General features: G+C 41.8%; 1 protein-coding gene across 8 annotated transcripts in view; it reads right to left on the reverse strand.

The window, feature by feature from the left end:
- Positions 1-12,693, reverse strand: part of SPECC1 (sperm antigen with calponin homology and coiled-coil domains 1) — a 280,247-nt gene that overhangs the window by 83,059 nt on the left and 184,495 nt on the right. For 7 of the 8 annotated variants that reach the window (XM_049109489.1, XM_025428243.3, XM_049109490.1 and 4 more), the window contains 2 exons: positions 9,611-9,684; positions 9,033-9,211 (listed from right to left, as the gene is read on the reverse strand). In XM_049109489.1, coding sequence (XP_048965446.1) covers positions 9,033-9,211; positions 9,611-9,684 — 253 coding nt within the window. Of the gene's footprint in view, positions 1-3,282; positions 4,733-9,032; positions 9,212-9,610; positions 9,685-12,693 lie in introns of those variants that run through there. The other variant, XM_025428246.3, reaches the window with a different exon arrangement.

Consider the following 12,693-nt stretch of genomic DNA (forward strand, 5'->3'; position numbering starts at 1 on the left):
TTATCCCCAATTCCCTTTCAAAGAAAATAAAGATGTGGGGAAAGCCCAGTGAGGTCCCCTCTTTAGAGGGCCAGAGTTGGGAGAAGGGATGGAAGCCCTGGGTATGCACAACATTCTTCCCACAACGGTTCAGTGACATTAAGATAGGATTGTCTGAGGAGGCCAAAGATGGTTTGTCCCAGGTAAAAGAACAGGGGCAAAAAGGGGTAGATTAGGAAGAGCCACAGTACATCCCTGAAATGGACAATGACGAAGTAAAAGTAGACCCAGAATGCTGGTTCCCATGATCCAGTTTCACCAGAGAAGGAACTGGACACAGAGGAATTTCACCCACTAGGAACCTATTCCTCTGTTTTCTACTTAAGCCTCTGTGTCTCTGATACATAACATCAATTTACCTTAGAGAACCTCCCTCTGGTTTAAGTTTTCAATAGTAGTCAGCCAAAGTGGGTACGGATCTAAGCAGAACCTACCAATACTGACTGGTAAATGTCAGGGCAAATGTCAGGTCCTGACACACTCACCCTTTTAAGCAAGAATAAATGATGAACATTTATCTGCTCTGCCCCAAGACATGCCCTGACCTAGAAATATATTTCATAATATAAAATGAAGAGAAAAACTGCACTCAAGGGAGCGCATTTATAAATTTATGACAGGAAACAGAATTATATGCTTATTAGGATCTACCTTGAGAATACAATAAAATTCAAGAAAAGAGAAAAATAAATGAAAGATGACACCTTATGACGAAAGGCTGAGTCTAAAAAATGATATCAGCAATCTAATAATACCATTAAAATATTTTAAAGCAGAAGCAACTCAAGAGAAAAAGAGATGAGGGTATACTGGGAAAGTCTCTCTGAATATAAACGAAATAAATAAGATAAAGATGAGATTTTGATTCAGTGGGCAGAGGATGGTTTTGATCATAAATGGTGCTGGCATTACTGGCTGTCCATCTGGAAGAAGACCCATACCTCACATCACACTAAACAAAGAAAGGTAAATTAAATATCTGAGAGAGAGAAAATGTGATAGCCTATTTCTGTAAGATGAGGGTAGGGGAAATCTCAAAACAAAAAACCCAGAAGCAGCAAAGGAAAACACTAACATTATACTGTGTAACAATATACCATTTTCTATAATGATGGTAAAGTCAAAAAACCCATAATATACTGGGATAGACACACATCCTTAATAAGATACTGATTTATAAATGGAAAAGAGAAAAACAATCAGCTCATTGAAAAAGTAAGCAAAAGTGCTAAAAGAACAATTCTCAAAAGAGAAAAAAATAGTTAATATATAAAAATTTCCCCAGGAAAATGCAAATTTAAAGTACTAATGAGATAGCATTTTTTACTTAACCTAACAGCAAAAATTAAGATTAATATTATCTGTATCTGCTAAGGCTGTGTACAAACAGGCACTCTTATCAAGAATAAAATGTTGGGGGATCCCTGGGTGGCTCAGCGGTTTAGCCCCTGCCTTTGGCCCAGGGCGTGACCCAGGGGTCCTGGGATCGAGTCCTGCATCAGGCTCCCTGCATGGAGCCTGCTTCTTCCTCTGCCTATGTCTCTGCCTCTTTCTCTGTCTCTCCATGTCTCTCATGAATAAATAAGTAGAATCTTTTTTTTTTTTTTTTTAAAGAATAAAATGTCATGGGATGCCTGGGTGGCTCAGCGGTGGAGCATCTACCTTCAGCTCAGGTCGTGATCCCAGGATCTTGGGATCAAGTCCCACATCAGGCTCACGGCGGGAAGCCTGCTTCTCCTTCTGCCTGTCTCTGCCTCTCTGTTTCCCTCATGAATAAATAAAATCTTTAAAAAAATAAAAATTAAATGTCATAAGTCTTAGGTAAGTAATCTTGCAAATCCATATCCCCCAATGTAGCAATCATGCTTTTAGGAACCCATCCTATGAAAATAAAAACAGATCTGCATGGCTATGTAAATAAGGATTACTATTATGCCATTATTAGGAAAGAAAAAAAAAAACTAGAACGTATAGCCTTCATATTCACCAATATGACAATATTGAAGTATTCTAGGGCACATCCATCCTCTTGGACACCAGGCAGCCATTAAAATGAGTTAAATTCGGAGTGCCTGAGTGGCTTAGTTAATTAAGCGGCCAACTCTTGATCTCAGGATGGTGAATTCAGGCCTTGCATTTGCCCAGTGTGGAGCCTACTTAAAATAATAAAGAAATAAAAAATAAAATGAGTTAAACTCATATATCCTTCAACCTGGAAGGATGCCCATGATACACTGTTAAATGAAATATGAAAGTGCTGAATATTGTATAGAATATAATCTCATTTTATAAAAAATATTAAAATGAACCCTGGGCAGCCCCGGTGGCGCAGTGGTTTAGCACTGCCTGCAGCCCAGGGCATGATCCTGGAGACCCTGGATCGAGTCCCACGTCAGGCTCTCTGTATGATGCCTGCTTCTCCCTCCGCCTATGTCTCTGCCTCTCTTCTCTCTGTCTGTCTCTATGAATTAAAAAAAAAAAAAAAAAAACAAAACCCTATATATTTATATGAGTAGAAGGAAAGGTAAAGAAAAATAGATACGCTATTTATGGAACACTGATTACCTTACAGGGTGGTACTGGAGAGGGAAAAGATGACTATTTTTTATTCTATATCTCTATTTTGTTACCAGGATACCTAAATATTCATAATTAAGAAGAAATCCAATATAGCAAATCACCAAGTGATCTATTTATTTTTACAGCTCAACAAGACAAATCTAGACTTCAAATTCCATGTACTAAACTATTTTTTCTAAAGATTCTATTTATTTATTCATGAGCGACACAGAGAGAGGGGCAGAGACATAGGCAGAGGGAAAAGCAGGCTCCGTGCAGGGAGCCTGATGTGGGACTCAATCCCAGGACTCCAGGATCACACCCTGGGCCAAAGGCAGGTGCTCAACTTCTGAGCCACCCACGTGTCCAATGTACTAGATTTTTGTGTGTGTGTGTGGACATGCTAGGATTGTGCTTTCACAATTTATGCAATTTTGCTCCTTGCCGTTTTGTTCCAATAATGAAATCATTTTAAAAATTAAAAATTAAATTTTAAACATTCATATTTAAAATCAGCCTCCTACCTACAACTTATATTGAAAATCGGACTTGCTTCTAGATCAAATTCTAGTCATTGGACATGGCTTTAGAGTCTGACACCACATGTGCTAGAAACGTGAGGATAAACTGACATGAAGGCTCTGCAAACACGTGGCCAACGAATACAAATCAGGCAACAGACTCTCCAGAATAATAACATATTTATTTAGCACTTCATGAATGCTTTACGTATAAAAATATTCAACAGTACCCAGAATAAAGACAGATCAAAATATGGGGGCACAAATACAGCTGGGCATCTGAAGTTGAGGTGATTTTCCTTTTGTTTAGATTTGAAAACACCTGGCAAGTGAATTTGCTATCATTTCAAGAAATTCTCAATCTGAGGTAAAGATCTCCCAGTATACAAATTGGACATTTCCAGTGAATAGCTAAACTATTTTCATGGATGAGGCATTGATCTCTCTTCTATCACCAAGCGACATTTCTCTGGGGATTCTGGGCTCTCCGGTTGGACACGCCAAACTGTCCTTCTGAGTAAAAGCGTGTTCCTGGTCCTCATGTCCTTGTACCAGACAGGAATTCCTGTCTTTTCCTGTGGACACGGAACGAAGACCCGCCACTGCCTGGACTGCAATCTGGCTCCTGGAGTGTGGGCCATGTGAGGCCATGCCTGATGGTGGCTGCTGAATTAGGTGCAGATCTTCACAAACTGTACTTCCAACATTTAGCATCCCACTCTGAATTCTGGATCACTCTGAATCATACACTTTGGGATTGAAAGTCTTTCAGTTTCCGAGTTAAGTTTTATTCATGAGGCATTTGTTGTGGCTGTTTGTTAATTTTTAGTCAGATTCCAATGGGCATTGCCACCACGTAAACTTACTGGTTCAAGTACATCCTTTTTGATCAGCCAAACATCAATTTGTGTTAGCCCAAGAGAGATTCTGGAAATCAAACCCCAACTCAGTGGTGGCTTGTTTCAGATGAGGTAATGAGGTCGGACCCCAGCTTGAAAGGGCTCATTCGAGACTTGATATAAGGGAAGCAGAACTTGCTAGCTTCTTCAGAATGAGACATGACACAGAAGGCTTCCTACTTTGCCTTAAGTAGTGTTAATTCCAAGATTATTAGATACCATGTTCAAGAGGAAGCACAGAAATAAACTCCAAAAAGTAAAACACAAGCACGGGTAATGTTCACCAGTGCTCTGCATTTGCTCTGCCCTCTGCTCCCTCTGAACACCCCAGTTGCATATAAAAAAATTAGTTTCACAACATGCTTGTGCTTTGTTTTTTTTTCAGAACTTCATCTTTATGCTCCAAATAAAAGATGGTTGAATCTTCTGAGAATAAGAAAGAAGAAGAAGGAAAAAAAAAAGAGGGAAGGATCATCTTTGATCATGCCATGAGTTGATTCCAAAATGTAGAAAAAGGTAAAGAGACTTGATCACAATGACTGTGTGTGAAACAGTGGATGTTATAAGGAGACAATTTGGCTCTTGGTAAAGAGGCAATTTGTACCCTACATTATTCCCCCTTTCATTTAGAAAAGGCTGTCGTTTCCCATCATGGCAAGGGCTGGGCTGTGTTTCTTCCAGCAAATGCTCTGCTAGCTGACAGAGACCATGGAGCTGTGAAAACAGAAATGGAGGGGGAAATGCTGGTAAAGGAGTTACTTGAGGCAACATGATCTCAGGCTACAAACAGAAGAATTAACTGCTGACACTGACCCACAGGGAAGAGCTAATATCTAGAACAGGATCAATATGTTTTAGTTCCTCCTCCTCTAATTTTTTTGGAAGTCAAAGATCTTTGGACAGAGAACATGACAAAGACTTCAAAACACTACTATTGAGTTCCTCACTCTAGATCTTCAGTAACAGACAACTGTACTGGGGGCATAGAGGTGGCCAGAATGCACAAAATCAGGCTCCTCGTAATTTACAGAGTGGCTCGTGCTTCCCTCTGCTGTCCTGCAGTCAAGGCCAAAAAGAAAAAAAAAAAAAAAGGATTTCTTTCAGTATGAAGGCATAAAAGTCCTAAAGGCCTAGGGGAAGCTCATGTCCACACTTTTGAAAACGACTCTGTGAAAATGGGGGCTAGGGAGCAGGATGGCAGACAAGCAAGCTCTTCGGGCTATGTGTCCAATGCCACCGAGATGCAAATTTTACTACGAAAAGAGGAGTGGAAGGAGCTGAGAGCTCAGAGGGCCAGATGAAGTGCCAGAGGCCCCTGACAATCTCGGCTGCTCAGATTAGGATCCCCCACTAGAACTGGTCCCCTTCTGGCAGGGCCAGGGAGGCTGTATCTGCAACAAGAGAGCTGGAAAAGATATGTTGGTGACCCAGGAATCTGTACTGCCAGCTTCTGCACTCTGCCTTTCAATGACAGTTCCGAACCCTGGGCCAGTGGCTGGGACACATGACAGCTGTTAAGGACACAAAGAATGGCACAGGCACGCGACTGACATCAGGGTAAAGATACATTGTGCACACAGAGTTAGAGCCAATTCCAGAGCATCTGGCGGTGGTGTGCCACCATGCTGTTCACTGCAGAGGTGACAACGCAAGAACCAGTGGACAAGCGAGACACGTTCTGAATCTTAGATGTTCTATTTAGAAGTTACTACAGTTAATTAGGCACAGATGTTTAGTGTTTTTAATGATCTCTGTTTTAAGATGTTTTCCGTGGATGTTTATTGGTGTCATATGATAAACAGTAAAAATCGAGTAAGTCACCCTAAAGATAATGGTCTTTACTGGTTCAGAGTAAGAGAAAAATCGTATCAGTCTTCCCCTGTTACTGTTCGAGAAGCATGTGTCATGCATTGGTGGTCAACAACGTCCTTTGTTAGGCCTGCTGCATGTGTGTGGTCTCTGCAGCTGGAGATTAGTCCCCCGGTCTCAACTTTTCAGGAAAAAAGGCTTGATGTTTTAGTTTCGATGAAAAGTTTGAATTTTAATGTCTTGCTCTTAATGGCTCAAAACTGGAAGAAGCCAGAGTGGAAAAAGTTATTCATGATCCTTTCATCCATTAATTTATAAGTGTCCAGCAAAACAATCACTTCCAGGTCCATAAAAACTATACTGGCTTGATAAAATTTCTGGAAGAGAAAGAGGAGGTCCATAGCCCAGCTATAATGTGGAGATTCCACTGTGTCCAGGAGGTTCCAAAGACTGCATTGGACTGATGGTACAGTTGGCATGTGAGTTCCTGACTCCTGTGTCAGACAAAGGCCAACTGACCAACTAGTCTCAGAGAACAGCTGAGCTTACAGGGGCCTTAAATCATGACCCATTCTTATCTCGTTTGAGGGAGGGAGCAGCTAGGTCTGGGTAGGACCTTGCCAGTTGGTGGCAAAGACAACACTAGAGCCTCATTTCCCCATCTATTCTTCACGTCAGTTATTCTGACTCCAAAATAAAAATACTTCTGAAAACGTGAAGATTGCTAACGATCTAGTTTTTAGAATGATCTAAAATCCCAGGTTAAATTATGTTCCACTTTGTTTTAGCTGCTGAGTCCTTGGGAATAAAGGCTAACTTGTATTCATACTCAGGAACTTCATTTGCCTACCTACTGGCCTCACTATATCTCTTCAAATGCCCATATGTGCAAAATGAGAATGCTGATAAATCAGTTAATCCCATGTTAGGACTGAGGTGCTTTCCAAATGCTGTCACTTTCTCTTGGTTGTACCTGAAGGACCTCATCAGAGAATTTTCTGCAAGTTCTTTGACTGTGGCTGAACCAAGAATACCTTTGAGTTCTCTTGAGATGACTGTCAAAGTCAAATTGAGTTTTGGTCAAGAACGCATTCAGCCAGGATGGAAACACTATGTTGCTGTAGGACCTTTGAGGGTATGAACTGGTTTCAAGTCTTGTTCATGGGGTAGGTTCAGAAAGTGGCTGAGCTAGCAGAGAGTAACTTGCAAAGAATTGACTCTTTAGGGCGCCAACTGCAGAATCAGGTAAGAAATCGGCACCAGCCGCTGTCTGAAACCCTTCCCAGTGCAGTGACAGGCAAAAAACACATTGACGCTTTCAGGGTTTCAATAATAGGCCCTGTTGTGGGCTGGTATCAGCTCTACAACTGTGAAATGTTTTGTGATAAGGGATTAGACTGCTGGATTTGGGTGGTAGGTTTCAAATCACTAGAAAATCAGAAGAGAAACATACTGTGTTTATATATATATAAAAAAGTAACCCTAGTTATATGGATCCTAAGTTGTCAAGATTCATGCAGGGATTTCCTACAGTATCAGAGTTCAAGTTGTAGAATCTGGCCTGTCTCTTAGAGTCTATGTAAGAAATGCAGCAGCTCCTACAAGAACTTCTTTGGGGCTACTACATGAACTCAGGACTCATCTTTTACCATTTATTTTCACAGTAACATATGTATGAAGCGATGCAAGTTATGATCTGGTGCCTCTTCCAAAGAAACACATTATAAAAGCAAGACAAGTAGACAAATTAAACAGAAACACAAAAGCAAACAGTCTCAGGCTGGATTTGTCCCTGGGTCTCCTCGTGATCATTTCAATAAGGCACACTGTCATGTCTAGTTTTCCTATTCTCCTTCCTCCATACCCTAAAATTCACATGCTTTGGTGGCCAGAGAGTAGAGGTGTGACTATAAAATAATAATCTTGATTTTCAAGATTATTAGAATCATGGAACTAGTTACACACATCTTATCTGAATCCTTCTCTATAGCTTATTTTTAAGTAAGTTCCATGCCCAATGTGGAGCCCGATGTGGGGCCTGAATTCATGACCCTGAGATCAAGACTTGAGCTGAGATTGAGGGTCAGATGCCTAACCAACTGAGCCACCCAGGTGCCCCACAGCCTCTTTTATATAAAACTCATAAGCAAAGGAAAGAGGGACTGGCTGAAGCAAGTTTCGTAAGAGAATCAAGACAGAATTCCAAGAAGAAATCTACATTTTCTGATGTCATGACATTCACCATAATACATCAGACCCAAAGGCTCAGAATCTAGCTAATGAACAACCCTCTTGATCCTAGAGAAGATATAATATGGGCCAACTGCACAAATCAGGATTCAAAACCCACTAGATCTGATTTTAAAATACTGTATTTTATATTTGAAAGACATGTGAAAATTCAAAATAATTTCCTAATATCCAAGAATCGCAAAGCTGGGGACAGTCATTCCTGATTGGGGAAAGGGAACACTGCCTTCGGTAAAGCCAAAAGTAATGTTTGTAATCTCACTGGTAAACCATTTAGATTTCAAATAACAATGAACTCTGAGCTCACTTGAGGCATAACTTCCTCTGAAACTTTGCTGTTAAGAAGAGCTTTCTAGGACAACACACTGTGTGATTTCCCTCACTTGGGAAAAGGAAAGTCACATATTAGCCAGATGTATGTTTTCTATGTTCATCCTTTTTAATAAAATGGATTATTTCAAGGGCTTTTGGAGGCAGCCCACAGGCATTGTCAAGGGAGAAGCATGTCCCTGGGCAATGAGGAAGGAGTCCCTTTGCTGGTGGCCAATCCCCCAGGAGTGAGTCCAGCCTTTCCCAGGGCATAAGAGGAATCCACACAAGGTGGCCTGGCACTAATAAACACTAACACTGAAGGAGCATCCGAGACATGCTTCTATTGTTCAATTGTGGGAGGACACTTGGTTAGAACTTTTGTACATATGTGAGTGAAGAGTTTTCTCACTGCTTGAGGCCAGAGAACGGCTGTGACCAGCCCTGGATAGACCATTCCTAGTTGTATAGCGGTGGCAGCAGTGGTCGAGTGAGCTTAGAGAAAGAAAGAAAGATTTTGCACAGAGAGACAAAGAAGCGCCACGTCTCTGGACAGCAAAGGCTCATGCGTGGTGATTAAGTGAGAAGCCAAGCACTGTGCAGGTGCCCACCAGACTCACAGACGTGAGGCTCTGTCGTGACCAACCTGCTGTGACCCTGCATGTCCCCTAGCTCCTTCTGAAGCCGGGCATTCTTCTCCTCTTCCTCCAGCAGCCTCCTCTTCACAGTGCGCAGCTCCTGCTGAGCCTCACACTTGATGTCATTGGCCACCACCACCGCAGTCTGCAGGTCTGCCTGGAATCTTCTCCATTCCTCAGTCTCCTCCTGAAAAACGCCAGAAGCCATGCCTGTGTCAGATGCTGGCCAGGGCGTGGCATGTAGCAAGGGACTCCAGGGTCCCCCTTCCCCATGTCAGTCAGTGGGGAAGACTGGCCAAGCAGTACTTAGGGAGCACTGCTTCAATGCTGTCCCAACCAGGGAAAGACCCAGCACAGATGGAAGGACACTTTTACACTATCAGAGTTCACCCTGACACTAAAGCTCCTTTGTTTCCTGCAAACACTCATCTGTGATTCCAGGGCCCATACCAGGGGAACATACTTAGAAACCAGCCTAGAAGAATCATCAGGATATTTTTCAAAGGTTTCCCAACCTAAGGTGGAGGGGCACTCTTAGCAAAATGATGGAGAAGGTTCCCTGTCCCCTGCCGGAGACACACCTCACCTTTATCTGCTTAGTCAGAGTCTTTAGCTGCCTTTCCAGGTCTGACTTCTGTTCCTCCAGCTTCATCACATTGCCTGGAAATAAACAAGTCAGACAGGAGTTGGAAAAGTTGCAAGACTCTTGGGAGAAAGTAAGCTAGGTAGCAAGAGAGCAGCTCCAGATTTAAAATCTGTCTTCTACTATAAATTCCATCCTTAACACCCTGAAAACTCGCAACTAGAAACCAGAGGTTCTTCCACACAGAAAATGGGATAGTCTGGAAGAAAAGTGGTGTTGAGTTAGACCATGCCCTCAGATGGCAGGTGCCACAGCCATGCAGCACCAAGGGAAGAGATCTAAATAGCCACTCATGTTTATTACACTAACTCCTGGCCTCCCTGCTGGTTGCACATTATCATCCTGAATGTCACTTATCACTGCGAGGTAGAGAGCTTTTGTGTAACAGAGAACCGACTGGTTATTACTACGGTGACTTTTAGACCAGTAGCTGGAGTCACAGTTCTTAACCATAGTTAAGTCTCAGAATCACCTGGGAAGCCTCTTGAAAGCACATGTGTTCAAAGCCCCAGACTGTGGCCCACAGAGACAGAACACCCATGGGGAGCCAGTATCTAAGGTGGGTATATGTTACAGCTCCCAAGGTGACCTGACCCCTTTCCCTGATGAAGAACATCCTCATCCCCTTCTCTCTGCTTTTGATTCTTCCATGTTGCTACTAGAGTCATTTCAATTTAAATCTGATTGTGTCCTTTAACTAGTTAAAATTCTTCACTGGTGGGGCAGCCCTGGTGGCTCAGCGGGTTTAGCGCCGCCTCCAGCCTGGGGCATGATCCCGGAGACCCGGGATCGAGTCCCACATCAGGCTCCCTACACAGAGCCTGCTTCTCTTCCTCTGCCTGTGTCTTTGCCTCTCTCTCTCTCTCTCTCTCTCTCTGTGTCTCTATGAATAAATAAATAAAATGTTAAAAAAAAAATTCTTCACTGGTTCTTCATGGGCAGTAGTTGTCTATTAAGGATACGAATCAGAATTATCAGAGAAACTTCAAGAAGAATTAACAACACACGGTCAGGCAGGTCCCTGCCCGGCTATTCTAATTTAGCACCTGGGCCTGAGAATCTGTGTTTGGGACCAATGCTGCAGAATAAGAAAACACTCCTCAACTTCTTTTTATTTTCTGTCCATTTCTCTCAAAGGTCTCATAGGGAGGAGCAACTAGTCTCAGGCTGGATTTGTCCCTGGGTCTCCTCGTGAAAAGATATCTTAGTAATACCTTAATACCCCGAGCCAAAGTTAAAAAGCTTCTCAAAAGACACACGGTCTATGTTATTTTCAATCTTGGATATGTTATGATACAACTGATATGTTATGATACAACTGTAGGGAAAGGTCTGACGTCTGCTCTGGACATTAATTATAAGCTGGCTTTCTGTGTGGGTTTGTGCTTGACTTTTAAGGATTTGGGGACAACACAACCAAATTGTGAAGAGCAATGTATCACAGAAACAAAGCGAAGCCAGACTTCTCTGACTTTATACACTCTTTGAGTCTGGTGCTGGGTTTGGAAATACACACTGACAACGGATGGCAGTCATTGTTGGTTATCTCCTCGAGTGTAATTACTGAGAACAGTCTGAATGATGTTGACACTGAATGCTAAAGTTCTGTAATTTTGCTGTGTATCATGTCCAGTGAAGGATGGAACTCTGGTGCTAAGCAATTAATCAAGGTGTAGAATATACAGTCAATTCTCATTATTTATGACAGTTACATAAAGTAGCCATGCACACCAAATTTACAAATATTGAACTTTGCTCCTACAGGAAATACAGGGTTAGGTTCCTGCAAGCCTCTGATCACTTTTTCATTAAAGGAGACACTACTTGTGTTACATAGGTTCATTTGCCAGTGTCCTTGTAGCTGCAAGCCTGCTTACACACATAACCCTTTTCCTGTATAACACTCACTAGATAATTTAAAAATTCTTCTGTAGCTTTCTGATTGACAAAACCTGCCTTGCCTGCAAGTTTTTGCCTTTTCTCGTGTTGTGTGGCCTTTTGAGCCCGAGAGCCAGCCAGCACCAGCTGAGAAGGGTTTAACACTTTCTGGACCCGATAAGCATGACTGTAAATTTCTTTGGCTTTCAGTTTCACAATGTGGTCCACTACATTTTTTTTTTTTTAACCAGACATCATCTTGTGAATCTGCAAATATAGCTGCTTTTCTATCTTTTCCAGTTTCATTATGCACCACAGGTTTTCCTTCAGCATTTTCCAGAGCAGTCTCATATACAGGTTGGTGGATTTCATCTTTCTTTCTCTCGAAGTTTTCATTACTATTGAGCTCACGGACAACAACACTAAAACTTATGCTTGAACAAAGCTTATCTAACACACATTATTTTCCCCAAAAGGTACATCACAGCATTCCAGCCATAGGGACCCCAGACAGCATTTCAGGACTACATTTGGGGGCCACTCTAAACAGTGAAATCACCAACAAAAAAGTACAAAAATGCAAAAAAACATGGCACTAAAGAACCGCGAAAAAGATATTTGTTTGCAGCATAAGAGCTAAAACAAGAAGGCAGAGGGTCACCTTGTTCACACTGAGCTGGAAATCCATTTCAGGAGACTAAAATTTTTCACTGTTCACTCTGTGTACATCTGCAATCAACATGAAAAGTGCCATGCATATTAATTTTGGGGCTACAAATAAATTCTGGTAAGCAGGTGTTCCCAGATATGGATTCCACAAATAACAAGGATGGACTGTACTTTTTAGCAATGGTTAGTGTCACTAAAAGCTCTGTGCACTAATTCTTTTGTGACAAAAGCAAAACACATTAGATGTGATAATTTGATAAAGCTTATTTGAACAAAGCAGGCAATGTTTAGCTAATCCCTTTTAATGTCTTTCCCTATTCACAGCAAACAATGAGTTCCTAAAGAAGCCATATATTGGAGCCTCTTCAGTAATAAAGTGGCTGACATCTATAAGTTACTTGATATCCTGGCTTCAATAGGGCACATGCTAGAACTGTTTTCTCTCTGCACCTAAGGGCACACGTTGTTCAAATCCATCC

The sequence above is a fragment of the Canis lupus genome, chromosome 5 (assembly GCF_003254725.2).
Source record: "Canis lupus dingo isolate Sandy chromosome 5, ASM325472v2, whole genome shotgun sequence".
Classification (NCBI taxonomy): domain Eukaryota; kingdom Metazoa; phylum Chordata; class Mammalia; order Carnivora; family Canidae; genus Canis; species Canis lupus.